This window comes from Cyprinodon tularosa, unplaced genomic scaffold, assembly GCF_016077235.1.
Source record: "Cyprinodon tularosa strain WSP-4 unplaced genomic scaffold, ASM1607723v1 ctg366, whole genome shotgun sequence".
Classification (NCBI taxonomy): domain Eukaryota; kingdom Metazoa; phylum Chordata; class Actinopteri; order Cyprinodontiformes; family Cyprinodontidae; genus Cyprinodon; species Cyprinodon tularosa.
Genome location: NW_024039081.1, coordinates 442318 through 467317, shown reverse-complemented (window position 1 = coordinate 467317; position 25000 = coordinate 442318). Strand labels below are relative to the sequence as shown.

At 38.6% G+C, this 25000-nt stretch overlaps 1 protein-coding gene across 1 annotated transcript; it reads right to left on the bottom strand.

Moving 5' to 3' along the window:
- Window positions 1-5344: 5344 nt before the first annotated feature.
- On the bottom strand, window positions 5345-24719 carry eloa (elongin A). Its single transcript, XM_038296049.1, has 12 exons — window positions 24564-24719; window positions 19718-19774; window positions 19416-19528; window positions 16864-17369; window positions 14004-14329; window positions 13806-13914; window positions 11387-11539; window positions 11206-11303; window positions 10929-11109; window positions 10717-10846; window positions 7538-7686; window positions 5345-7450 (listed from the first exon to the last, which is right to left on the bottom strand). The coding sequence occupies exons 1-12, from the start codon at window positions 24633-24635 to the stop codon at window positions 7389-7391; spliced, it is 1956 nt and encodes a 651-aa protein (XP_038151977.1). The 5' UTR covers window positions 24636-24719; the 3' UTR covers window positions 5345-7388.
- Window positions 24720-25000: the final 281 nt, after the last annotated feature.

Genomic DNA, 25000 nt, shown 5'->3' with positions numbered 1-25000 from the left:
TACCGCAGCAGCTTCCGGTTTGTACCCTCCAAAATAAAACACACAGTCTTCCCTTTCTACGCAAGGACTACGTCCATGAGCTAAGATTTATGGAAAATGGTCCCCACTCAGGGGCGGAGGTAGATGGGGGGCCAGAGGTGGCCATGGCCACCCTTTATATTTTCCCCCTCTAATACCAGAAGTTTCAAGTAACAAAGTAAAAATTCAATTCAGTTTATTTCTATAGCAGCAATTTACAACACGTCATCTCAAGACACTTTACAGTTCACCAGATCATCCAGTCAGATTGATTTGAAGTTTTCTATTAAAAGGAAAACCAGTTGATTGCATCGACTCGTTGACTCTTCAGCAATCCCTCACACATCGGCGTCGCCAGACCCCATTTACTGGGGCACGTGCCCCAGTATAAATGAGCTGTGCCCCAGTATAAATCTCATGAATATTTGCAACAGTGATACATTTTTTTTTAATGCATCAATTTAGATAATTCCAACGGGAGGAGACGTATATTTCTACTCAAATGCGCAGCAAGTGTGTTGTTAACTCTAAATTGAGGATGGATTAGCGCCCCCACGTCAGCGCATGTCACTGCATGAACTGCAGGTAAACTAACGCGCTGCTCTCAACTGAATTGGATGGGACACTGTGCGGCCGCGACGCATTTTTAGTTCTGGTAACGTTTCTTACCTGTCAATTTTATTATTTTCCCAATGAAACCACATGATTTATAGGTTACTAACTGAAAATTACTGCATTGGTTTGTAGATGGATATCAGGAAATTCCTCACACGAAGCAGAGACAGGGAAGCAGTAAAACAAGATGAGAGTTGTAGTTGTGAAAGGTCATTCAGTGTGTTGAGAAAGCTCCACACTTGGCCGAGGTGCACAATGGGACAAGACAGGCTCCATCATCTTGCTATTTTATCAGTTGAAAAGGATGAACTTTCTAAGCTGAGTCACAGTCTAGTGATTGACCGCTTTGCAAAAATGAAAAATAGGAGGTACACTTTAATGCTCAAAAAAGAAAAGAAAAACTTAGTTCAGGTTGAGTTAAACTTTCCCCTGAACTAAAACTCTGAAACCTAGGAATTAATGATTACTTCAGAACGTGTATAAGGAAACTTTTTATTTTTAAAGTTGGTAATCTCTTATTTTTTATAGCTGCAATGTTGAAATTGTTCATGTTTGTTAAAACAAATATGCTCTTACACTCATTCATATTTCAACTGGTAATTTTGGTAGAAATGTATCAGAGTTGGGCAGTGTGCTTGTCTGTATTTGTGTATGGAAGGAGGGGCATATGCGGTAGGGGGGCCAGTGCCCCAGTAAAGCTTTGTGCCTAGCAACACCCCTGCCCTCACACTAAGCATGCTTGTAGCGACAGTGGAGAGGAAAAACTCCCTTTGAACAGGAAGAAACCTCCAGCAGAGCCAGGCTCAGTGTGAGCGGCCATCTGCTGAGGCCCACTGGGGTTCAAGGAGACAGAAGCAGAGATACAAATTAGGTATCTATATTTTACTCCATTACTTATTTTTCTTCCTACTTCTTACTTCTACTCATCACATTTACACACAAGGATCTGCGCTTTCTATTCCTTACATTTTTAAAACAAATGTTACTCGTTACTCTTGGCTTCAGTTTAATGTTTCTAAATCTTTATTTCCCGTCATGTCCTCCATCCAATGCAGATCATTGGCTCCACCCACATCTAGTGAAAACTAGTGTGATTGGATGAGTCATAGAACGCAAACACTCATTGGTTAGCTAAAGGGAATCATCAGAAGCAAGCAGGTGTTCTTCAAACTGCTAACGTGAATTGTCTATGCCATGCTACAATGTTGGATTCAGAAAAAGATGTTGAAATGTCTGAAAGGTCGGACACAGGCGAGAGCGTATCGGGAGATGGAGACCAACAAGACCTCCCTCATCCTTGGCCCTATCTCAGAGAATTTTTAGAAATAGTCGAAAAATTTAGCTTTCAGTTCATATAGCGGCATCTGGCTGTTTTTTTAAAGGTTACTTTATACTTTTATACTTTAAGTAGTTTTTGGAGCACATAATTTTTCACATTTACTTGAGTAAAGAGGTCAAGTTGATACTTCAACTTTTTTTAAACTGCAGTATCTATACTTCTACTTAAGTAACAAATGTGTGAACTTTTGACACCACTGTCTAATACAGACGGTGGCAGTAATACTAAAACTGTCAAGTAGAATGTTCAAATTTATTAAACATTTACACTTTTTATATATATTAACAATTATTTGATAACTAAAACGCTCTAGTTGATTATGCACATAAAAAAATTAACATTCAAGATGATATATATACAGAATTCATGCTCTTCAGAGCTAAATTTTGTGTTAATGGGGTAAAGATAAAATAGTGTCTCTGCAAGTCATCTAGGAGTCATCAGTGAAATCATAGATAAAAAAAACTACTTTAATAATAATAACCATTCAATCCATTTCATGTAGAATACATATTAATTTTATGTAGACATTTTCTTGATAAAAGTAGGTAATTAATAACAATGGAAAAGATGTTTCGCCCCAAAACCCAAACCTGAATTTTGTCCACTAGACCTTTCATTTAGACAGCATCTATGTTTAAATATCTGCTTCTATTTGTTAGCAAAGGCTGTAGAAAATAAAATTGGTCTTTATGTAGAAAATATAGATGTTTTGCTCATACTTTTCAAATACTTTGTTACTTTACTTACGTAGCAATCTTTACTTTTTACTTCTACTTCTTACATTATTTTTTTTTGCAGTTATCTTTACATTCTACTCCTAAAGTTTAAAAAATAGACTCGTTAGTTTTGTTTCATTTAAGCTTATTTTCATTATGGTCTGTTGGTATTTAATAAAAAATAAAAAAACATCCGAATAATTTGTTTAATCCAGACATTCAATTTCTTTGTGGCTGGAATCAGTGCTGCCCCAACTTGTTGTTCCCCACAGAGCAATATAAATTGTTTTTCAAGATGATGCAAAGTTTAATTTGAAACTAACTTACCGTAACTTAAACTTAATTCTAAGGAAGTTATCATCCGGAATGGTAGAAAAATGTTCCTTTAATAGGGTAGTGCAGTAAAGCTTCTGTCCTTAACATTTCCCCATGCATTACTTTTATTTGTATACTTTAGTTTTAAAAATGTTACTTTTAAACTTTTACTTTAGTTAAAAGCTTAATACTGATCCTCTAACTTCTACAAAAGTGTTTTTAAAAAGCAGGACTTATACTTCTACTGGACTAATAAACATGAAAACTTTCGACACCTCTGAGCTACTGGTATCTATACATGATAGAAATATATTATTATGTTTAATTCCTATTAGTAATATTAAAAGGTTTTCACAAAAACATAAAACAGACAGCTTAGGAAAAAAAAAAACGGAACAAATTGTTTTAAATCAAATATTTGGACATATTCATCAGAAATGTTTTCAACACCTCAGTCATAGGTGTAATCTTACCTTCTGCAAGTACATCTAATAGCAAGTAGAAATCTTAAGATTCATGCCAATTAAACTAACAGTCATGTTTTTGGACTGTGTGAGGAAGCTGGAGTACCAGGAGAGAACCCATGGAAGCACAGGGAGAACATACAAACTCCATGAAGAAAGACCCAAGGCTGGGAATTGAACCAAAAACCTTTTTTGCTGTAAGGTAGCAGTGCAACAAACTGAGCCACCATACACCCTTAACTGATCTCTTTTATTTCGAATTTTGGAATCTTTTTACATTTTATTTTGAAATGTAAATCCGCCTCACCGGAAATGTACAGCTTCTAAATTCTGAGGAAGGTGCCAAAACATGCCTGTGATCTGCTACCTGATTGGCTGCTTCGGTTACCACCAAATGCTGAGACTGTGGCAAGATGTTTACAAGCTTGTCGCAAAAAACCCATAAAACAAAGAAAGTGGGTCAAAAAGCAGAAAAAGAACAGATTCAGAAAATAATCACCACCTGTTGCAGAATTTAAAACCCAATTTAAAGACTTTTATAAAGAAAAACAAGACTTTCATATCTTTTGAAGCCCTTTTCTGTGACTTGCAACTAAAAAAATTGAATATAGTGTGCCGTTGTTAGTAGATATAAAATTAACATAATTTTGACTTTCATGGTCAATTTTCACATTTAAAGTCATAGTTGATTCTTTAGATTTAAAAGAAAAGTCCGCTCATATTTAGAATTCAAACTTCTGAAAGTTCTTTAAATCTGAAATTATTTCATCCTGTTCAATAAATGATCAGTGTTTTTGATTCAGAGTAATTTTCATGTGAATGTGCTTTACTGGAGGCATCCATGTTTGTCAAAGAACACTACTGCCACCTACTGGTTAGTGACGTCACGGTGCGGTATCGGCTGTTGATCAAGTCCCAGTGCTGTATCTGGTGTTTGTCACAACGCGCTATTATCCAAGTCATCTTGAAAACATTCTTCTTCCAAATGTTGGCTTTTCCCACTTTTACCCGATGTATTCCAACATCCAGCTGCCATGCACGTGGGCATTGTCAGTTTCACTATAGCTCTGGTGAATTTCAATGGTGAAGTCCTCTGGAAATCTTCAATAATTGTTGTTGATTGCAGATGTGTCTAGTAGTTCCCATTGATTTTGCTTAATCATGACGAAAATTATTTTTGTTCTGATTAATGCTAAATTCTTTAAATCACTGCAAATGCCTTTTTTTTAGCTATAAATTCATTCCTTGCTGACCTTTCCTTTAAATCTCATAATTGTGACTTTGAGTCACACTTATGACATTAAATCTTCCCTTTCTGTATATATGATCGCTTTGGTAAGTAGATCAAACTGTTTCCTAAATACTGGATTTAGTTAAATCCATTTAAACCCCAATAAGATCCATAAAGGAGGAAAAACTAACTTTATTAGGAAGACTGAATGGTGCCGTTTCTGAGAAGTCTCCTTCATCCAAAAAGCTGACAGGAGATGAAATGTCTACTTTTTGATTCTACATATTTCACAGCTAGCAATGCAAAAAAAAAAAAAAAACAGAAAAGAGACCCGCAGACTGAGGGTTTCAGGGCAAAAAAGTCAATTTTAATAAAAATGACCACATAACATTTATTAAAATCTAATAAAATTACAGTTTTCCATCTAGTTGAGCCTGTGTTGTAGGGAGGGTACCAGGTCCCATTTCTGAAAATAAATACATCTCATCTTGATGGAGGGCCGAAGCCGCAGGCGTCCTATGAATTTCCCTCATTGTCACCGTTTGTGAAGCAGACAGAAACACACTTTGAGCAGCAGGAGAAAAAAAAAAAAAAACAGGACCTGAAGCCCCATGCGAATACGCAGGCACGCACGCACACATCACCAGGAAACCAGGATTACCGGTACATCTGAACGGCTTGTTTTCCTAGAGGAGGAGTCTTCCAGCAGCCAGGAAGCGATCTACTGAGAGCTTCGCTGTCGTTTGGTCAGAAAGTAAAAGAATCTTTGTGTACCTTTAGAGAAAAGGTTGACATTTTGCACGAAATATGTCGACTTCTTTTTGCTTAAAGAGCCAAAGCAGGCGTCTGCACCACCTGTGTTAGCTTAGCTTAGCACAAAGACTGGAAACAGATGGAAAATGCTAGCCTGGCTTCATTCCACTAATCAACATCATTGAATTTCATCTTCATCACAGCTTCCTGCTCCTCTTCATAAGGAAACTTCACAGATCGGTCCCCGTCTGACCAGAGGGGGCGCTGTTACTCCCGTTTATAATAATATTTTAATAAAATTCTCATCTCTATTAGCGTTCATGACTTTAAGCCGCAGTAGAGTCCAGTTTGTAAGAAGATAATCGACTTATCTTCACTTGTTAAAGGCTTAAAAATAAAATAAAATAAAATTCCCACCGATCTACGGGCAGAAAAACCCAGGATGATAAAAATTAAACATATTTAGATCATTATCCTCTTTAAAGGTGTGTCCTCCCCCCATCATACGACTGTCCAGGTGAGCCAGAGAGGCTGATTTAGAAATTAGGGTTTGTGCCATCTGTGCTTCGGAAAGGTTAGAAATGGAGAAGATCAGACGAGTGAAAGCTAAAGAAATTAAAGAGAAACTAGAAGAAGAAAAAAGAAGGAAGAAGAGTGCCAAAAAAAAAAGTGTAATAATCCAATTTACTACCTTGTTGGAGGTTAAAAAAAATGTAAGAATAAATTAGGAACATCTTTCCAATAGGCTTCTGGTAAAAATATTATTTTTTAAAAGATATGGTTTAAAATTAGATGAAAAGGCAAGACAAAAAATGTAACAGATAAAAAAAAAAAAGAAATGGGTCAATTTGCTCAACATGTGAACAGATTTCCTCATATTGGAGCAATCAGACACACAGACAACACTTTTTTTCCCATAATCTAGAAGAAATCTGGTGTTAGAAGCTGGGAATCTGCTACTCTGGTTCAAACTGGTTTCCTAAGGTCAGCTGGTCCAAAAGGAGATCAGAACCACAATCCATGTTCTCCTGAATTCTTAACAAAACTCACATCATATTGGGTTTTAAAGCACAAGGTTATCAAATGGGTAGATTGCAGGTTTAAAATCTGAATCATATGGGCTTAAAAGACAAACCTGTGGGTAAAATCTGACCTCAAACATGAGCTGAAATCCTGGAACTGCTTTAGAAGAGCTCGTTGCTCATTGTGTTTTAACTACGCTGCAGGCGGCTGAAGATCCGTGGCTCTTGGAATGAGGTCATTAAGCGCCGTTTTTCTGACGCTCGCCTAAAAGCTGGACATTAAAACCAAACATTAGGAGGAGCTTAAGGTCTGACCCAGACCCCCGATGGGCCGCGTTTCTCTCTGCTTCTGGATCCTCGTCATGCCTTTAAGCACGATGTGTCCGACTTTCAACAAACAGGGGATTAAAAATCAGCTAAAATACTAAAAACCCAGAAGTTTGCTGGATTAACCCAGATCCACCTCATCCGGGCTCCTTAATCTCATCACTGATGTATTTAAAACACACAAAAATATTTTCCGTTTCAATCACAGATCCTCCTCTGAGGCCGATCACGCACTCATCCAACCCAAACTGTCTAAAAACCAGCCGGTTCCCTTCAGAAGAACCGCCTCTATACACCGTTTGTTTCTAGTTTTTGTACATCGCTCACAAAGGGAGAACCGTCTAATATCTAAATTCCCCAAAGTGTGAAGATTTTGCATCAGAAGCTGTTGGAGAGCGGTTAAAGATGTCCGCCCTCGGCTGGTCAACACTCGGACAGGACTGAGGATAAATACTTAAAACCCGCAGAAAGGAAACCATGTTCTCAGCAGTACCGTGAAGTTCATGCCATGTGCTTGTTGGGGTGTTTGAAGGGAGATGCAGCTAAAAGGACATTAAACCGGCCAAGATCGGGTCTCTGTCGGAACTACCGGCGGGAGAATCGGTTCTTGAATGCTTTGATGGTTTTCGCCATCATGGGGGCGATTTCTGCAAGGAGAACAAGTCCGGGGGATTTACTATAAAATATATTCCAATATTATTTTGTTTAAGGAATTAAAATGGCAACAGACTCACTTTTAACTTGTGGTTTTTCCCGTCCTGGATGTACAGCTCCTCCTCCTCCAGGTGTGGCTGAAGAGCGAGAAGAGCTGGCAGGAGCGCTGACCTGGGAGGAGGAGGAGCTGCTTGATTCGCTGAAGTGGTCAGAAGATGCTGGTCTTATTCTGAAAGAGAGGAAGAGGACAAAGCTTTTATTGTGACATCCGTTGAAGGAACAGAAAATCAATAAAGTGTGAAAATAAAACTTAGAGATTCAGTTTGATTCCTCAGTTTACACTGAGATTACGGAGTGAATATTGTTCCAGTTCTTCCAAACATGAAACATATTTTGCAATCTAGAAATAACTTTGAAAAGCTTCTTATTCAAAGAAAGTTTTGAGAGTAACTTTGCTGTTTTCTACGGAAGAGGATTAGGGCCACTGGAAAATAAATAAATAAATTTAACTGATTTTAAAATTTTATTTCAGTTTAACATGGGAAAAAAAGTCAGAATTCTGACTTTTTTCTCAGAATTATGACTTTGATCTCAGAATTCTGACTTTGATCTCAGAATTCGGACTTTGATCTCAGAATTCGGACTTTGTTCTGAGAATTCTTACTTTAATCTCAGAATTCTGACTTTGATCTCAGAATTCTGACTTTGATCTCAGAATTCTGACTTTTTTCTCAGAATTTTTACTTTAATCTCAGAATTCTGACTTTTTTCTCAGAATTCTGACTTTGATCTCAGAATTCTGACTTTGATCTCAGAATTCTGACTTTTTTTCTCAGAATTTTTACTTTAATCTCAGAATTCTGACTTTTTTCTCAGAATTCTTACTTTAATCTCAGAATTCTGACTTTGATCTCAGAATTCTGACTTTTTTTCTCAGAATTTTTACTTTAATCTCAGAATTCTGACTTTTTTCTAGGGATTCTTACTTTAATCTCAGAATTCTGACTTTGATCTCAGAATTCTGACTTTTTTTCTCAGAATTCTTACTTAAATCTCAGAATTCTGACTTTGATCTCAGAATTCTGACTTTTTTTCTCAGAATTTTTACTTTAATCTCAGAATTCTGACTTTTTTCTCAGAATTCTGACTTTAATCTCAGAATTCTGACTTTAATCTCAGAATTCTGACTTTTTTCTCAGAATTCTGACTTTTTTTCTCAGAATTCTTACTTTAATCTCGGAATTCTGACTTTGATCTCAGAATTCTGACTTTTTTTCTCAGAATTCTTACTTTAATCTCAGAATTCTGACTTTGATCTCAGAATTCTGACTTTTTTTCTCAGAATTTTTACTTTAATCTCAGAATTCTGACTTTTTTCTCAGGATTCTTACTTTAATCTCAGAATTCTGACTTTGATCTCAGAATTCTGACTTTGATCTCAGAATTCTGACTTTTTTTCTCAGAATTTTTACTTTAATCTCAGAATTCTGACTTTTTTCTCAGAATTCTTACTTTAATCTCAGAATTCTGACTTTGATCTCAGAATTCTGACTTTTTTTCTCAGAATTTTTACTTTAATCTCAGAATTCTGACTTTTTTCTCAGAATTCTGACTTTAATCTCAGAATTCTGACTTTTTTCTCAGAATTCTGACTTTAATCTCAGAATTCTGACTTTAATCTCAGAATTTTGGATCTTAATGTAGATGGGCAACATGAAGGAAGAGCACTAAGCTTACACTGACAAAGATGTGAGTTGTTTGAGGGCCAGTGACACATTGGTGGAAAATGAAGGAATTAGGCAACTTTTTAGGTGCCCGAGGGGTCCCCTCATTAATGGAGGAGCAGAAGGTCATTAAAACAAGAGAGCTAGTCTCTAAAACAGAGATGGCTATGGCTTGATGCTAACATGTTTGTTAGCTGTCAGAATTCTGAGAAAAAAGTCATAATTCTGAGAAAAAAGTCAAATTTCTAAGATTAAAGTCAGAATTCTGAGAAAAAAGTCAGAATTCTGAGAAAAAAGTCAGAATTCTGAGATTAAAGTCAGAATTCTGAGAAAAAAGTCAGAATTCTGAGATTAAAGTCAGAATTCTGACTTTTTTTCCCATATTAAACTGAAATAAAATGTAAAAATCAGTTAACTTTTTTCTTTTTTTTTCAGTGGCCCTAATCCTCTTCCGTAGTTTTCTCAGATTTTAATGTTTCCATTTTTTTTTTCCTGATTGAGCTTTATGTATCACATTCTTTTCAAGTTGCATTTTATAGCTCATATTCTCTTCACTTTAAGCCAAATAAAAATATTGTTGCTAATGTCAAAAAAAAAAAAACACTCCATAGGAAACCCGCTCCAGAAACGTAGGCTTTCCTCTGTGCTCATAGCTAGCTGCTAACATGTGTGTAGATTCTCAGTTTCTGTTCCTTCAACTTTGTCACTTCGAAAAAGGAACCAACCTGAGAAAGAAAACTGCTTTTGATAGGCTACTTTTCAGGAAATCCCAATTTTGGTGGAGTCCCATTCCCTCCCTGGCTACGGCCAGTAGCGTTAGCAAGGCATCTTTAGGCTCATCGTTATTCTCTTAGAGTTAAAATTGGTTAAGTGAGGTTATCATCTGACATCAGAGATGTGATTGTTCCTTATATTCCTAACAGAGCACTTCGCTCTCAATCTGCAGGTTTACTAGTGGTTCCTAGAACTTCTAAAAGTAGAATGGGAGGCAGATCTTTTAGTTATCAGGCTCCTCTCCTGTGGAACCAACTACCAGTTTTAGTCCGTGAGGCAGACACCCTGTCTACTTTTAAGGCTAGGCTTAAAACTTTCCTTTTTAATATAGCTTATAGTTAGAGTGGCTCAGGTTATCCTAAGCTATCTCTATAGTTCTGCTGCTATAGGCTTAGACTGCTGGAGGACATAGGGACCCATTTTTCATCATTCTGCTTCATTCTATCATGTGGGGTTTCTTATGTTTTGGATGAAGGTGAATGAAGATAAAAACAGTTCTGATCTGAAGCTTTGATCTCCCAGGCTAAGGAGAGCTTTAATTAAATCAATATTTGTTGATTTAGTAAAAGCTGTCATCTAATTGCCTGCTTCTAATGGCCAATCTAGGTGCTTTTTAAGGATAAAGGACCATGTTTGATTCTCAAATCCCAAAACATAGGAATGGAATATTTGAAGTCAGAACCGCCAACTGTGGATTTCTCTCATTGAAGGCAGGAACTGGATCAATAGGAGGAAAGTGATGATGTCATCAAAGCGCTCACTTGATGGGAGAAGCAGCTGCAGTGGAGGCCGTGGTGGAACCGCTGGAGGTACCGAACTTCTCCTGCCGACGGCGAACGTCCCGCGGCGGCTTGGCCACCGAGTTGACAAACGCCATCTTCACCTGCCGCCCTGAAAGGACACAGCGCTCCGAATCTCAGTTCACGTCTGCTTTCGTAAATCGCAGCGATGGATCGGGTGAGGCTCTGCCTACCTTTGGGCTTGTTGGCGTGGGCGGAGCTGATGTTCTGGGTGAGCAGCTTCAGCCGCTCTTCTCGCTCGTCGTGCAGCCGCAGGTACATCTCCCTCCACGACTCGAACTCCTGAGGAGATTCCCGTTTGAAGTCCCGCTGGCAGTGACTCTTCCAGAGCTCGTCTGAATCCTCCGTGAAGCACTGAACCAGGAGGAGAGGGAAAACATTCCTGATCCCATCCTGAGCTTTGATGGACACGGTTCAACACTGAAACACGGGTTTAAAGTTAAGACGAACCTGGTTGCTTTCCTCGATCCGGTACAGCTGCTCCGGAGTGCATCTCTTCAGGACCGGCTCCAGGATCTCGAACGGGACTCCGCCCACTTCTGCGATGGCTGGTTAGAGCAGAGACACCGTGCCATCACACAACCTGCAGCATCGGCGAGCTTCGATTTAGAGCGACCAGTCAAAGACTCACAGTCAATGTTGTTCTGCAGAACCCGGATGCACTGCTCATACAGCGTCATCATCCTGGGCAGGTAGGATGTCTTCGACCCCGAATAGACCGACATCTTGGAGTTGAAGCGTTTCCCGGTGAAGCCTGCGTCCTCCTCGTCATTAAAAACGGGAACTAGAGAACAAATTTAAAAAAACCGACCAGACATCATGGATCAGAGCGGAGCTGATGACGCTGAAATTGGGCCAACATAAAACGCCGAAGCTATGAGACGAGTTTAAACACGAAGCTTCCTGGAGTCTCAAACTACCGGATCAGAAAACAAAGCAGAACCTGAAGCAGCAAAGGGCAGGAAACCGAAAAGAAACCTGCAGCTTAGAAAGCATTTTGTTTCTGCAGGTTTTTTTTTTTTTGTGCCGACTGTTTTTTTATACTCATGTTACAAGCCCAAAAAGTGAAGCTCCAGCAAAACCTTTAACAGACTGAAGATCAGACTTTCTGGGAGGCCAAAACCTCCCTAAAGCTCAGAGGGCAAATACCGCTGGAAGTTAGATACGTGAATTAAAGCAAGTACAGCTTCCAAACTATAAATTGGAAAAACAATTGTTTGTATTTATGTGACAGAAAGTCATTGAGGAATGTTTTTCAGGTGGAACCACTATTTCAAATTTCACCATTTCTGATTTATAGGTGATTAAACACAGAAAAAAAAAATTTTGCCTGGACAAATTCTTTTTCCAAAATAAACACTAAAAAACACCATGAAACTCCATTAGAAACTCTGGATGAACCCTTAGACTTTATAGATCCACATCCTGACTATAACTCAAGCACATTTGGACTGAATAAGTTGAAGCATGTTTGTTGCACAAAGGTTTTAGTGGGCAGTGAGCTAGGTGGAAATGGGATTTTTGCGCCAAAAGTTTTAACAGAATTTATTCCAGATCTGATTGGTTCAGGAAAGTGAAATTGCAGCCAGTCGGTGCAGCTGTGGAACCAACTACCAGTTTTAGTCCGTGAGGCAGACACCCTGTCTACTTTTAAGGCTAGGCTTAAAACTTTCCTTTTTGATAAAGCTTCTAGTTAGAGTGGCTCAGGTTATCCTGAGCTATCTCTATAGTTCTGCTGCTATAGGCTTAGACTGCTGGAGGACATAGGGACCCCTTTTTCATCATTCTGCTTCATTCTATCTCTATTCTCCCACTCTGAAGAATCTGTTAGTTCAATCTCTAACGTTCTGCTCTCTCTGCTTTTTCTCATAGTAGCTTCATCTGTGACTCCATCCTGGAGAGAAATATCAGCTGTGCTGCTGCCATCAATACTTTTTTTTCTAGATGTTGGAGCTTGGCCTGTTTTTCAGTGTAGTCCTGTTTCTCTGACTGTGACTAACTGGATGTGCGAGTCAATGAGTCGATGCAATCAACTGGTTTTCCTTAGATAGAAAACTTTGAATCAATCTGACTGGATGATCTGGTGAACTGGAAAGCGACCTGAGATGACATGTGTCGTGAATTAGCGCTATAGAAATAAACTGAATTGAATTGAATAAATTCACCAGGATGCAATCCGGAAAATGAGCCCAGAACCATTTCATCTCCCGCTTCTTATACCTCATGAGTCTAAGTGTTGCAGCAGGTGGATGCTTAGCTGAGCAGGTCAGTTCCTGACATGCTATAAAAACCCCTGACCTCTTTCCCTGCTGCATCAGGATTATAGACATGCTCGAATTTATCAATCTGGCCCCGGGATGTATCTTTATCCTGTGCTTATTGTTCGGACAGAAGGTCTCTCCTAATTAGATAAAGGAGTGATGAAGGAAGGCCATGCACTCTATGTAATCTGCTTCCCAGATAAGTAATACACATGACTAATGAGGAATGGACCTAACAGAACACCATAAAAAAACAACCACAGTGGAAAAATCACTCCACTGACTCAGTTAACCTCCCACAATCCTTTGTGGCATGACAATCACGTCACATGAACTACACGGAAATAAGCAAAATTTTTTAAAATATCGGCCAGGTTTTAATCATCGGACCGATATGCTTAGAAATAACCAATATAAGCCGATAACGATAATACTGCCGATATATCGCGAATCCATTTAAAAGGAAGATTTAAGATAGGTCCAAAGTGTTGCTGCTGAAATCTGTAAACTTACAGGTCTATAAATATAAATATAGACATCAAAATGTGTTTTTTTGTTTGTTTTTTTACCTTTATCTTTTTATTTATTTTTTTATTTAACTGATTTCTTTCAGAACAGTTCAGGAAATTAAGAGTTACTGAGAGATTAAATCAAATTCGCTTTTGAATGTCGGCTAATTTATTAAAGATGTTTGGATTTTTTTGTTTTTGCCGTTAAAGAAGAGATTTATTACACTAATATTGTTATAGGAATAGAGGTTATTATAATAATGGAGGCGTGCGTTCTGACCTTTGCGCCTCTGAGGGGACAGCGGCGTGTCGATGGAGGGCAGCGGTCTGTAGTTGGGCTGGATGGCCGGGAGCGGGATTTCAGGGAGAGTCGGAAGAGACTCAACGACCTGAAGCAGGAGGAAGAAGAACTTTTACATCGACAGCAGAAGAAGAAGCTTTTATCTAACACACAGGACGCTGAGGAACATCTACTCACCCGTCTGCGTTTCTCTGGTTTGGGTTCAGACGCCGAAGACCTGGAGTCTGAATGAGTCCTTTTGGAGCTCTGAGATCCGTTGGCTTTGCTCACTTTGGACGAGGAGGCAGAGGAGGAAGCTGCTCTGCTCTGACGCGAAGACGAACCAGAGGACGACTGAGATGGTTTGCTGTGGGACGACGACGAGGGCGGCAACGACGGCTTCTTCTTCTTCTTGACGGGATTTGGAGCGTCGTACGTAAGGAAGGACTCAAAGGACATGGTGGGCTTCTCAAAGTCCTCGTCTTCCTCCTTGAAGGCGGAGTCCTTTGGGGGCCGAGGTCGACCTGGAAGAGCAGAATGTGATGATGGAGTGACCAGGAGAAAAAACGCCAAACAACTGGGAGCAAAAGCTTCAGGGAGCGGCTCTAAGGGAGGACAGAAACAAGATGGAGTCTGACTGGGTCCAAAATTCATTCTGTTCCTAACGGAGAACTTTGCTCTTAACCTGCAGGTTTACTAACGAGTCCAACAGTAGAACGGGAGGCAGATCTTAAAGCTATCAGTGGAATTACAGGTTTCAATATAAAATTGAATATTAGATCTTAGAGTTGTTTTTTTTCAGTATTTAGTCCTGTTTCTCTTCTAGGCGTAACTATCTGCAGCTTTTATAATGTCTGCTTAACTGTTTCTTTCCTGAACAGAGCGACCTATGGACCCAGATCACTCGTTTCTCAATTCACAAGAAAGCAAGGATGGACTTGTTTTCTCTCCAACTCCGTTCTTGACAAGAAAACAGGAAAGTATGGACTCGGGAAGAACAGGAGCATGCAGCATAAATCTGGGTCAGTTAGAACAGAAGCGTACTCATGTCACCACAAGCTTGGCTCCTCTGGAGCTATATATAGTCTCTAGATAATAATAAATTCTTACTTTTTTCATTAAGTGGGGGAATAATAATGAAAATAGTCAGATAAACAAATCAAATTAACAATTTGCCAAATAAAACAAATGAAAAACCTAAAACTTTAGCCCTGGCTGAGGTTAGACTCAGAGCTCCGTTGGTTGCGACCTTCCTCTCAACACTGGAACTTTTTTTTTTTTATTACGCATTTCATCAGTAAATGGGCCATATAGTGAAGCTTAAAGTAAAATGTTCTCGCCTCAAATGATCTTAAACTGTATTTTTTTACTGGACGATGGCAAATGCTCTGAGATCTGTTAGCGCTAACCTGGAAGCTGCTGCAGTGCATGCTGGGACAGCTGTCAGTCTAGAGAACGGATAAGTCTGCTCTGATGCATGCTGGGTAAAGAGGGAGGAGCGAGAACAACATCCGCAGACTTTGTCTGTTCTCAGTCTTCTTGTTCTTGTGAATTGGAACAGTACCTGGGCTGAGGCTGATGACGTTTCACGAGCACGTGAGAAAGCACAAGTACACATATTTAAAAACAGCCGCTGTCTTCTTTATCCCTCTGTCAGCCTTTGCAGATGGCCGCTCGCACTGAGCCTCCTTCTGGTTCTGCTGGAGGTTTCTCCCTGTTACAAGGGAGTTTTTCTTCTCTACTGTCACTACATGCATGCTTGGTGTTAGAGATTGCTGTTGAGGCAACATCTACTGTCTACCTGCTCATCCAGGAAGAGCGAATCCTGCAAAGTCAATGACCGGATGCAATCAGCTGGTTTTCCTTCAATAGAAAACGTTGAAACTTTAATCTGACTGATCTGATTAAGGTGACACGTTGTGGATTAGAACCGAAGAAATGAGGTGAATTGAATAAACTGTCTGAGCAGAGATGGAGGGGAGACTAGATTATGGAGGGATTAACTACTGATGCAGATGAAGTGACATCTAGTGGTTCAAATCACAAACTGCACCTATTTTCCCAAATCAATAGATTTTCTTTTTCTAATTGTTTATGTCTCTATTAATTTGTAATTACTTTAACTTTTAATTACTTAAAAAAAATATATATATATTAATCATATCAGATAATAAAAAGTTAAATTCTTAATACAACAATATTAATGCCATAACAATATTATAACATTTATATATTTATTATTCTAATCAAACTGATTTTAATAATTAGAGATATTACTAATAATATGTTTAATATGTAGCTTCTTTTTATCTGCCTAAATTTACCAACCTCCATAAAATGTTTGAAATTCTTTATGTTAATAAAAATAAACAGAGAAATTACAGAAATCAGTTAATAAAAATTTGTAAATTAAGGGATAAAATATCTTTTATCAAAGTTTATAACCAGTTATTTTTGGAAATAAGTAAGTTACAAAATAAAAGAATAATTTTCAATTCAATTATACTTTGTTAATCCCCAAAAGGAATGTGACTGAAATAGTAAAACTGTCAAAAATATTTCATAAATGAATTATTTATAATATTTACTGGGCCATAAATTTATAAACATCTTTCTTATTTTGATTCAAACAGGTTCAGTTTTAACATAAAAATCTAAAAAAAAAACACCATTAGTATTAAAACTGATTTATTTTATTTTATTTATCGATATGTAGCAGAGATTTGCTTATTTTAGGAGATGTTGAATAAAAAACGGAGATTTATTGATGGATCTCATAGTAAAACCATCCTGACCCACATGCTGGTTTCTGCTTCGTTTGGAAACGGATCCCAGCCGCCGGCGAGCGGCGACCCAGAGAAGTGCTGAGTCAGCCATCATCAGGAAACGTTTTGCTTACTTCCTGTCAGCAGAGACGCTGAATCTAACTTGATGATAATCTGGGACAGGATGTCAGGAAATCTACTCTTCTCTGCAGAAACCTGACATCTGTTTGAGACAGACTAGGTTCTGAGATCGGAACCGATGGTTAATGCGAAGTTCTGATCGTCAGACTCACCTTCATCTCCTCCTTTCTTCTTCTCCTCCTTCTTGCTTTCGTGTGATGAGGACTTCTTGCTGTGCTTCTTCTGGACCGGACTCTTGGGCCGTTCCCGGTCCGCGCTCCGTTTCTTTCCTCCTCGATCGCCGCTCGTGTGAGCGCTCCGCTGCCACAGCTCTTCCTCTCTGTTTCTGTCGCCGTGGTGATGGTTCTTGCCGGGTTCTTTGCTGGGTTTGCTGTGGCGGATCTCTTTCCGAGGAGGAGGAGGAGGAGGAGGGGGGCTAGGTTCTGGTTCTGGCTCGTATTCTTCTGAATCGTACCCCCCTTGCTGCAGCGGGCTGTACTGCTGCTGTTGGGGAGGCGAGGGGGAGTAGTTTGTGTGATAACCTCTTTCTTCCTCTTCCTCCTCCTCCTCCATGTAGGATTGGTCTTCCTCGGGTTCTTCCTCGGGTTCTTCCTCAGGCGAAGGCTCCCTGTGGGATCTGTGGTATGACTGGGAGGCTGGATGGGTGTAGCTGTTGGGTCTAAGGAGAAACGACAGAGAAAAAGAACTTTGAACGCATCGTTATCAGCTCTCCAGGTAAAAGCCCAGATCATCACCCCATGGATCTGTCCACCCTGGTCCAAAATCTCTACTTTGGTCTCATCGGTCCAGAGGACATTAACTCTTCATTCATCCAGATGCAGATTAGCTAATCTAAGCCTGGCCGCCATCTTGGTTCTAGAGAGATGAAGTTTTCTCTTTCATTCCTCCCAAACAGTTAAAGCAAAAAATAAATCCATCTCCTAGAGGAGAGGTTATGGTAGCGGACCAGGGTCCAGATCCGGATCCACCTGCTGGCTAATCTGGACCCAAACTGATTTAAAACATTTATAAATTATTGCATGTTGTCCGACAGCAGTGTCTAACTTCACTTGCGCCTCTTCTCCTGTTAATACGGTAAAGCCCTGGGGAGCGTCCGGCTCCAGGCTGCACGTGATCCAAATGAGCCAATGAGCTGTCAGTCTGGGTTGCTGCTGCTGCTGCTTTTAGACACAGCAGGCAAACCTGTGGCAAGCCGGGCGATGGGAAAGAAGGAGAAGACCATGAGAAAAAGAGAGCAGAGAAAGTGTGGACTGCTGGAAGAACTGCGGTGAACTGGTGAAAGAAAAGTGAAATGGCGTGCTCAAAGATGACCCTGCACATTTAGACGATGTTTGGCTCAACCTGCTGCTGTGAAGCAGGATTCTCCACCATGAACAGAATCAACAATAAATCTGGATCCAGGCTCAAAATGAGCTCCTTGATATGTGCTTGAGAATGGCTTAGTCTCCGGTTAAACCCAGGTTTAAAGCCTTGCAGGGCAGCCTAAAGCCCACTGCCAACATTAAGACAGAAAAAAGAAAGAAAATAACAAACCATCAGTTCAGGAGTTTGAGAAAATATGGGAATTAGGAAATTGATCGATTGTTGTTCTCTACTTCAAAAACATTTTAGATTTTAAAATGTAAAAAAAAAATTCTATTTTTTTAAAAATATATATTTTTTTTTTCTTTAAAGCTACAGTGTGTAACTTTTAGCGACATCTAGCGGTCAGACTGCAGACTGCAGCAACATGAACATCTCCCCCCCACCGCTTCTCTCCCCCAACAGTACGGCGAGCGTTACGGGACAAAATGTCTTCCACGACGTCCGCATCACCTACCTTCTCAAGTGATGAGGTTTGTTTACATAGATAATTTTACAGATAGTATTTCATTAGTCTGTGTAGGGTATAGATTTCATGTAGACTTAAGATAATAAATATACCCGTTATTTTTTCTACATCGTTGTGACATTTTGGCGATCTCGCAATCGCTAGTTTGTTGGCTCTGCGCTGCCGTAGCGCAAAGATGTCTGCCTCCATGGCTGCGAGACCCGCTCCTATGTAATTATAAATAACGAATTCTAAGGCAACGCAAATATTAAGGTTAAGAGGCTGAGCTCGAAGATGATGATAAATAACATAGTTATGTATAATATATTACATTTCTAACTGTATATTGCTGTAATTATTACACACTGTAGCTTTAAAAATTCAATGTATAACATTACGGAAGAGGATTAGGGCCACTTGAAAAAAAAAAAAGTTTACTGATTTTTACATTTTTTTCAGTTTAGTAGGGGACAAAAGTCAGAATTCTGACTTTAATCTCAGAATTCTGTAACTAATTCTGTAAAATAACAAACGCTCAGTTCAGGTGTTTGAGAAAATATGGGAATCAGGAAACTGTCTATAAACCAAACTGAAAAAAAAATAATTTAGATTTTAAAATGGAAAATTTTATATATTTTTTAAATAATTTTTCTATTTAAAAATTCAATGTATAACCTGGATGCATAAAAACCTAATTTTATGTCAGTGTTTAAGTAACAGATTATAATTAAAATGTCTCCAGACCTTTACCGGTTGATGATTTTCTTTATTCGGACCCTGCTGATTATTAATTGGTTACCCCTGTGCTGGACGGACACGTTGAAAACTTCTGGGTGTTTCAGCTGAACAGAGAAACCTCTAAGCAGAGTTTAGACTCAGACGTGCGGATGGTACCTGTCTGCAGTCTGAGGAACCAGCTTCTTCCACTTGGCCACCAAGCTTTTAGCCAGATCTCCTGCGTCTTCATGTTTCCTGAACGAGTTCACAGTTTTGCCCACTCCAGTTCTCTGCGAGACAACAAAACAAAAACAAAAACTTTTCACTGTGTTGTTTTCACCTGCTCCCTTTGTTTCCATGGTTCCCAACATGTCCGCTGATCGCTAATCTGTTCCTCTGCAGTTGAAGACTGTAAAAAACTGACTTCACTTTTCTTTTTTCTTTTCTGATAATTTCTCCAGATTCGGAGCAGAACTTACCACCAGGATGTCCACAGTCATCGGCACCTCCCCCAGTCTCCTCAGAGTCTTTAGTAACTGGAAAAACAAGCAGTTAACCGTTAGACGTGATCCATCGAATCAAACGGAAATATGGAAATTATCCCAAACCGCTGAATAAAAACACAACAAGCTAAAGCTGCTCAGAGGTTCTCCAAATCATTCAGTGGAATAAAAAAAATCCTCAGCGAACAATTGAGAAGAGATTGAAATATTTCTTATCTAGAGAACAGAAAGAGAAAAATGGTTGAATTTAAAAGGGTTGAAGGTTCATTTGGTCAGAAGAACAGTAGAGGGCTGACAGAACCAGCAGGAACAAGGCTCTAACGGTCACCAAGACAACGGTGGATTATAATCTGCACTCCTTCTAACCGGCCCCCATCCTAATGCCTCCACCACCATGCTTCAGATTTCATATGGCCTAGTTCTTCAACAGGGGTCCTGCATGGGGGGTCACAAAAGTTTTGGTTGATTGAACTTTTTTTTTTTTTATATTCCCCCTGCAATTTTTCCCACTAATTGAAATGTCTTTAAATCCACATTAACATGAATTCAACACACTGTAGTGAACAGATAAATGGAGGCAGAAGATGTCTTTCAGTCATCGATGCGACACACAGGAGCTCTTTCAAGCTGGGCAACGTTTCATTCACAACACCTGTCCCATCAACCAGGAATCAGAAATACTTTAATAATCCCAGGGAGGGATTACTTTAGTTACATTACTCCATCTGTAATAGAGTGACTATAGGACCAGTTTGATAGAACACTATTTCATACAATATATATAATTAGGGGGTCCCCGCTCCCTGATATATGGGATATATGGGAATATTTGAGAAATTCACAAATCTGGATCTGGCTCCTGACCGATGCCCAATAGTAGAAAAACTGGAAAAAGAGTCTAGGACGATGGATGGGGGAAATGTGTTTACTGGAAAAATGGAACAAAAGAATCCATGTCTTCAACATAAAGGAAATTAATTCCAAAAAAGTAAAAAAAAAACAATCCACTGGACATTTTTTCCAAGTTTGAAGACGTTTAGTTTCCCATCCAGGAAGCTTTTTTCAATTCAATATGTCAAGAGGTTAAGTACACTTTTTAGGTATCTATACTTTACTCCATTACTTATTTTTCTTCCTACTTTAGAATTCTCTTCGTTACATTTTCACACAAGTATCTCTACTTTCTATTCCTTACATTTTTAAACCAAACGTTACTCATTACTCTTGGCTTTGGTTTAATGTTTATAAATTAAATTTATCGTCATGTGCTCCATCCAATGCAGATCATTGGCTCCGCCCACATCTAGTGAAAACTAGTGTGATTGGATGAGTCATAGAACGCAAACACTCATTGGTTAGCTAAAGGAAATCATCAGAAGCAAGCAGGTGTTCTTCAAACTGCTAACGTGAATTGTCTATGCCATGCTACAATGTTGGATTCAGAAAAAGATGTTGAAACGTCTGAAAGGTCGGACACAGGCGAGAGCGTATCGGGAGATGGAGACCAACAAGACCTCCCTCATCCTCAGCCCTATCTCAGAGAATTTTTGGAAATAGTCAGAAAATTAAGCTTTCAGTTCATATAGTAGCATCTGGCTGTTTTTTTAAAGGTTACTTTATACTTTAATCCTTAAAGTAGTTTTTGGAGCACATACTTTTTCACTTTTACTTGAGTAAAGAGGTCAAGTTGATAACTTCAACTTTTATCAGAGTGTTTTTAAACCGCAGTATCTATACTTCTACTTAAGTAACAAATGTGTGAATTTTTGACGCCACTGAAAATGATAGAATTAGCGTTGAGTTTAAAGTTTTATATAGTAGCTCATACACTATATATAGTAGTATATAGTATATGGGAAGCGAAACGTCTTCAGAGTTAAAGTCGAGTGGATTGTTTTTATTAACTTTTATAAAAACTTTTTTAAAAACTTCACCAGCAAAAAAGTAAATTAACCAATGAGATGAAGATTAAAACAAAAAAAATATAAATCAGGTCATATTGGGTAAAGCTGAAAATGATTTTACTGTGATTGTGAATCTGACTTGACTTATTTAAAAGAAACTGCATCCAGAAATAGTTAGGAGTTTATGTTATTGAACATTTTTATCAGAAAATCTATTGAAAGAGATGTTTTGGTTAATTCTAAAGACATGATGCCAGATCTGAGTTTATAAAGCGTTACATGACTGTTTTCTGCAGGTTAGTTTAACAGCAGTTTCTTCTGGTACTTAAACGCATCTGCTGGTCCGTGAACGCATCTCGGCCAGCAGCGTCTCTTTGTTCCACAAAGTGTCTGTGAGAAACCTTCATATTAACTCTGAGGCTGCGGGTGGTTCATCAGCGGACTGCGGGGCTGAAACGAGCAGCCGCGGCCCGGCCTCAGGGAGCCGGAGCAGGGGGGAGATTCAGGCCTTCAGCCGCAGCTCGGTCTCCTCTGACCGGAGCGACGGTGGCTAGCTGAGCGGCTAACAGCTGCTGTAGCTGGAGCCTCTGCTGTCAGACCGGTTCTGGTTTCTATTGTTGGTTTTTATCAGTGTTTCTCATTAAGTGACCCGTTCCTGTAACAGACTGACACGGTTCCGCTGAAGCCCGAACTGCAGTTAAACGACTCAGTTATGAACAAGTTAAAGCCCTGTAAATAAAGGGACGTCCACGGTGCATTCACAGACTGTCGGAAATGAGAGGGTTGTAATAGTAGATTTAAAAGAAACAAAACTTAAGACTTAATTCTTGCAATTTATTCTTACATTTCCTGTTTAAAAACAAACAGATAGACTTCCCCTAAAACCAACAGCCGGTTAATTAGCTATTTAATAACACAAGAATAAATATGTTATGAAACGTTGACATAAAATAAAACAGTATGATAATGAATATATAATAAACATATGATGAATATAACTGAAATCAGATACACTTAATTAAAGGATTTGATTCATGTAAAAGTTCATTACAAACCTGGAAGCTAAAGATGAAAAAAACTTAATAATCTTCATAATGTGTGCCTTTTTAGATGCTTAAACTGAATTAATCAAAATGAATGTATACATTTAATATTGTACTTTAACTTAAACCGTAAATAATAAAGTAAACAAAACTTAAATTTGAATTTGAATGAATTACATTTTTTGGATTATAGATTTATTTATTTTTTTTAAAATAAATTATCTGCTGTAGATTCACACCAGATAGATTTTAAAAATGTACCTGAATGAAATGAAGTTTAACGTTAACATGAAGTTGAGACAAAATACATTTATACATCAAATAAATTAAGAGAGGATAAATAAATAAAAATCACCAGCAAAATAAGTCACAATTATCTATGTGAGGTCAGTTACTGTTTTTTTTTTTTTTTGCACTGATAAAATATATTTAATAAATTTTGTAGATTTAAATAACTGGGCTGTTTTAGAGTCTCTATTCTACCTGGATCTGCAATATTGATCTTTTGATTCAAAATATTTAAATTCATGTCAGAGTAACAGGTAAACATAGGGTGTTATTTTATCTCTAAAAGGAAAAATCTTTTGAAAAGCTTAAACTGAGAAATTGTACCATTTTTTCCTCAAAGGTGCTTCAGGTTTCATCTAAACACATCGATACCGACTGAGGGAGAAGTTTCAGACTCATTGAACAAACCTCCACCTACAGGATGGTTTGGTTGTCTTTATTCAGGAGCCGCTTACATACCCGATGGGGCTTTTCTCAAGCATCTATCTGGGAATTAAAATTTCCCCTGATAAAAACAAGGAGGAAATGTTTAAACCTCGTCTTCTTTTGTCTGAGATTTAGAGTTTTATTCAAACTATTCACTGAACTTTAAAGGATCACTGACATCCTGCTGCATGTAAACACCTCACTGTGCAATAACACATGCCAAATACTCTGTAGTCTGTGTAATTTTTTGCTTATTTATACGGTCAGTACATCTCTGCAGTGCAATAATCCAAGTTAACTACTAGTCTTCCCTTAGCTCTCTACTGTTCAGATATTTTTATATTTAAGGGAAACATATCCAAGGACATAATTTTTTTTTCCTTTTTTAATTTTATATAGACTCTTTCAATATTGTTTGTTGTATTTTTTTTTATCTTTAAGGGCATCTTGCGGAAAGGAAAAATTTAGTTTTTTCTCTCCACTTTCGCTACAAGCATGCTTAGTGTGAGGGATTGCCTTGGAGTCAATGCAATGAACTTTCTTAGTTTCCTTAGATAGAAAATTTTGAATAAATCTGACTGGATGTTCTGGTGAACTTTAAAGTCCCTTGAGATGACATGATGTAAATTGGCGCAATAGAAATAAACTGAATTGAATCGCAGCTTCTGGAACCAGAATTTCCCTGAAGGACTGAATCCAATGGATAAATACAGTTGAGTCCAAGTCTATAACCCTAATCTCTATTTCATGTCAATCAAATATCTGGACTTCAGAGAAATCTTCAGCTGAGAATAAACATAAATTCAGCCTCACTTCCTTAGTCCAGAATGTTTTGATTGATGAATTATAGCAAATATGATAAAACCTTTAAGAAAAACAATAAAAAAAAACGTCTAATGTTTTAAATAGTAACTATAAACCAGATGATGTGGCATTAAGAACAACAGGAAAGTCAAACTGTTGTTTCCTCAGTCGTTTTAAGTAACCCTGAAGTGAGGGGTAGCCGACGGTCCGTGAACGCATCATTAAAAGAAACGGTTGCGACTCTCGCTAAGCTGCGGTGTCCGCGGCTCTGACACCTTCCCCGGCCTGAGACGGGCCTCGGTACTCGGTGGTGTGGAAACAGGAGCCCGGTCCGGTTGGAGCGGGCCAGTGGTTTACCTTTCGGGGCTCCGGGTTGTCCTGGATCCGGGACTGAAGTCTCTCCACTGTTTCCAGCAGCTGATCCGCCATGGCTGCTGCTGTGGCTGCTGCTGATGGTGCCCTGTCCCCCGGAAACTGTTAGTGGATCCGGGGCTGAGCAGAGCGACGCTGCCGGGGAGGAGTTCCTCTACACTCTGAACAATAAAAACATTCAAAACAAACTAAAACAAAACTGCTTTTTTTATAATAAATACCTCAACTTTATATCCAGGTAGTACGGAAGAGGATTAGAAAAAAAAAGTTAACAGATTTTTAAATTTTATTTCAGTTTAGTATGGGAAAAAAGTCAGAATTCTGACTTTAATCTCAGAATTTTGAGAAAAAAAGTCAGAATTCTGAGAAAAAAAAGTCAGAATTCTGAGAAAAAAAAGTCAGAATTCTGACTTTTTAATTAT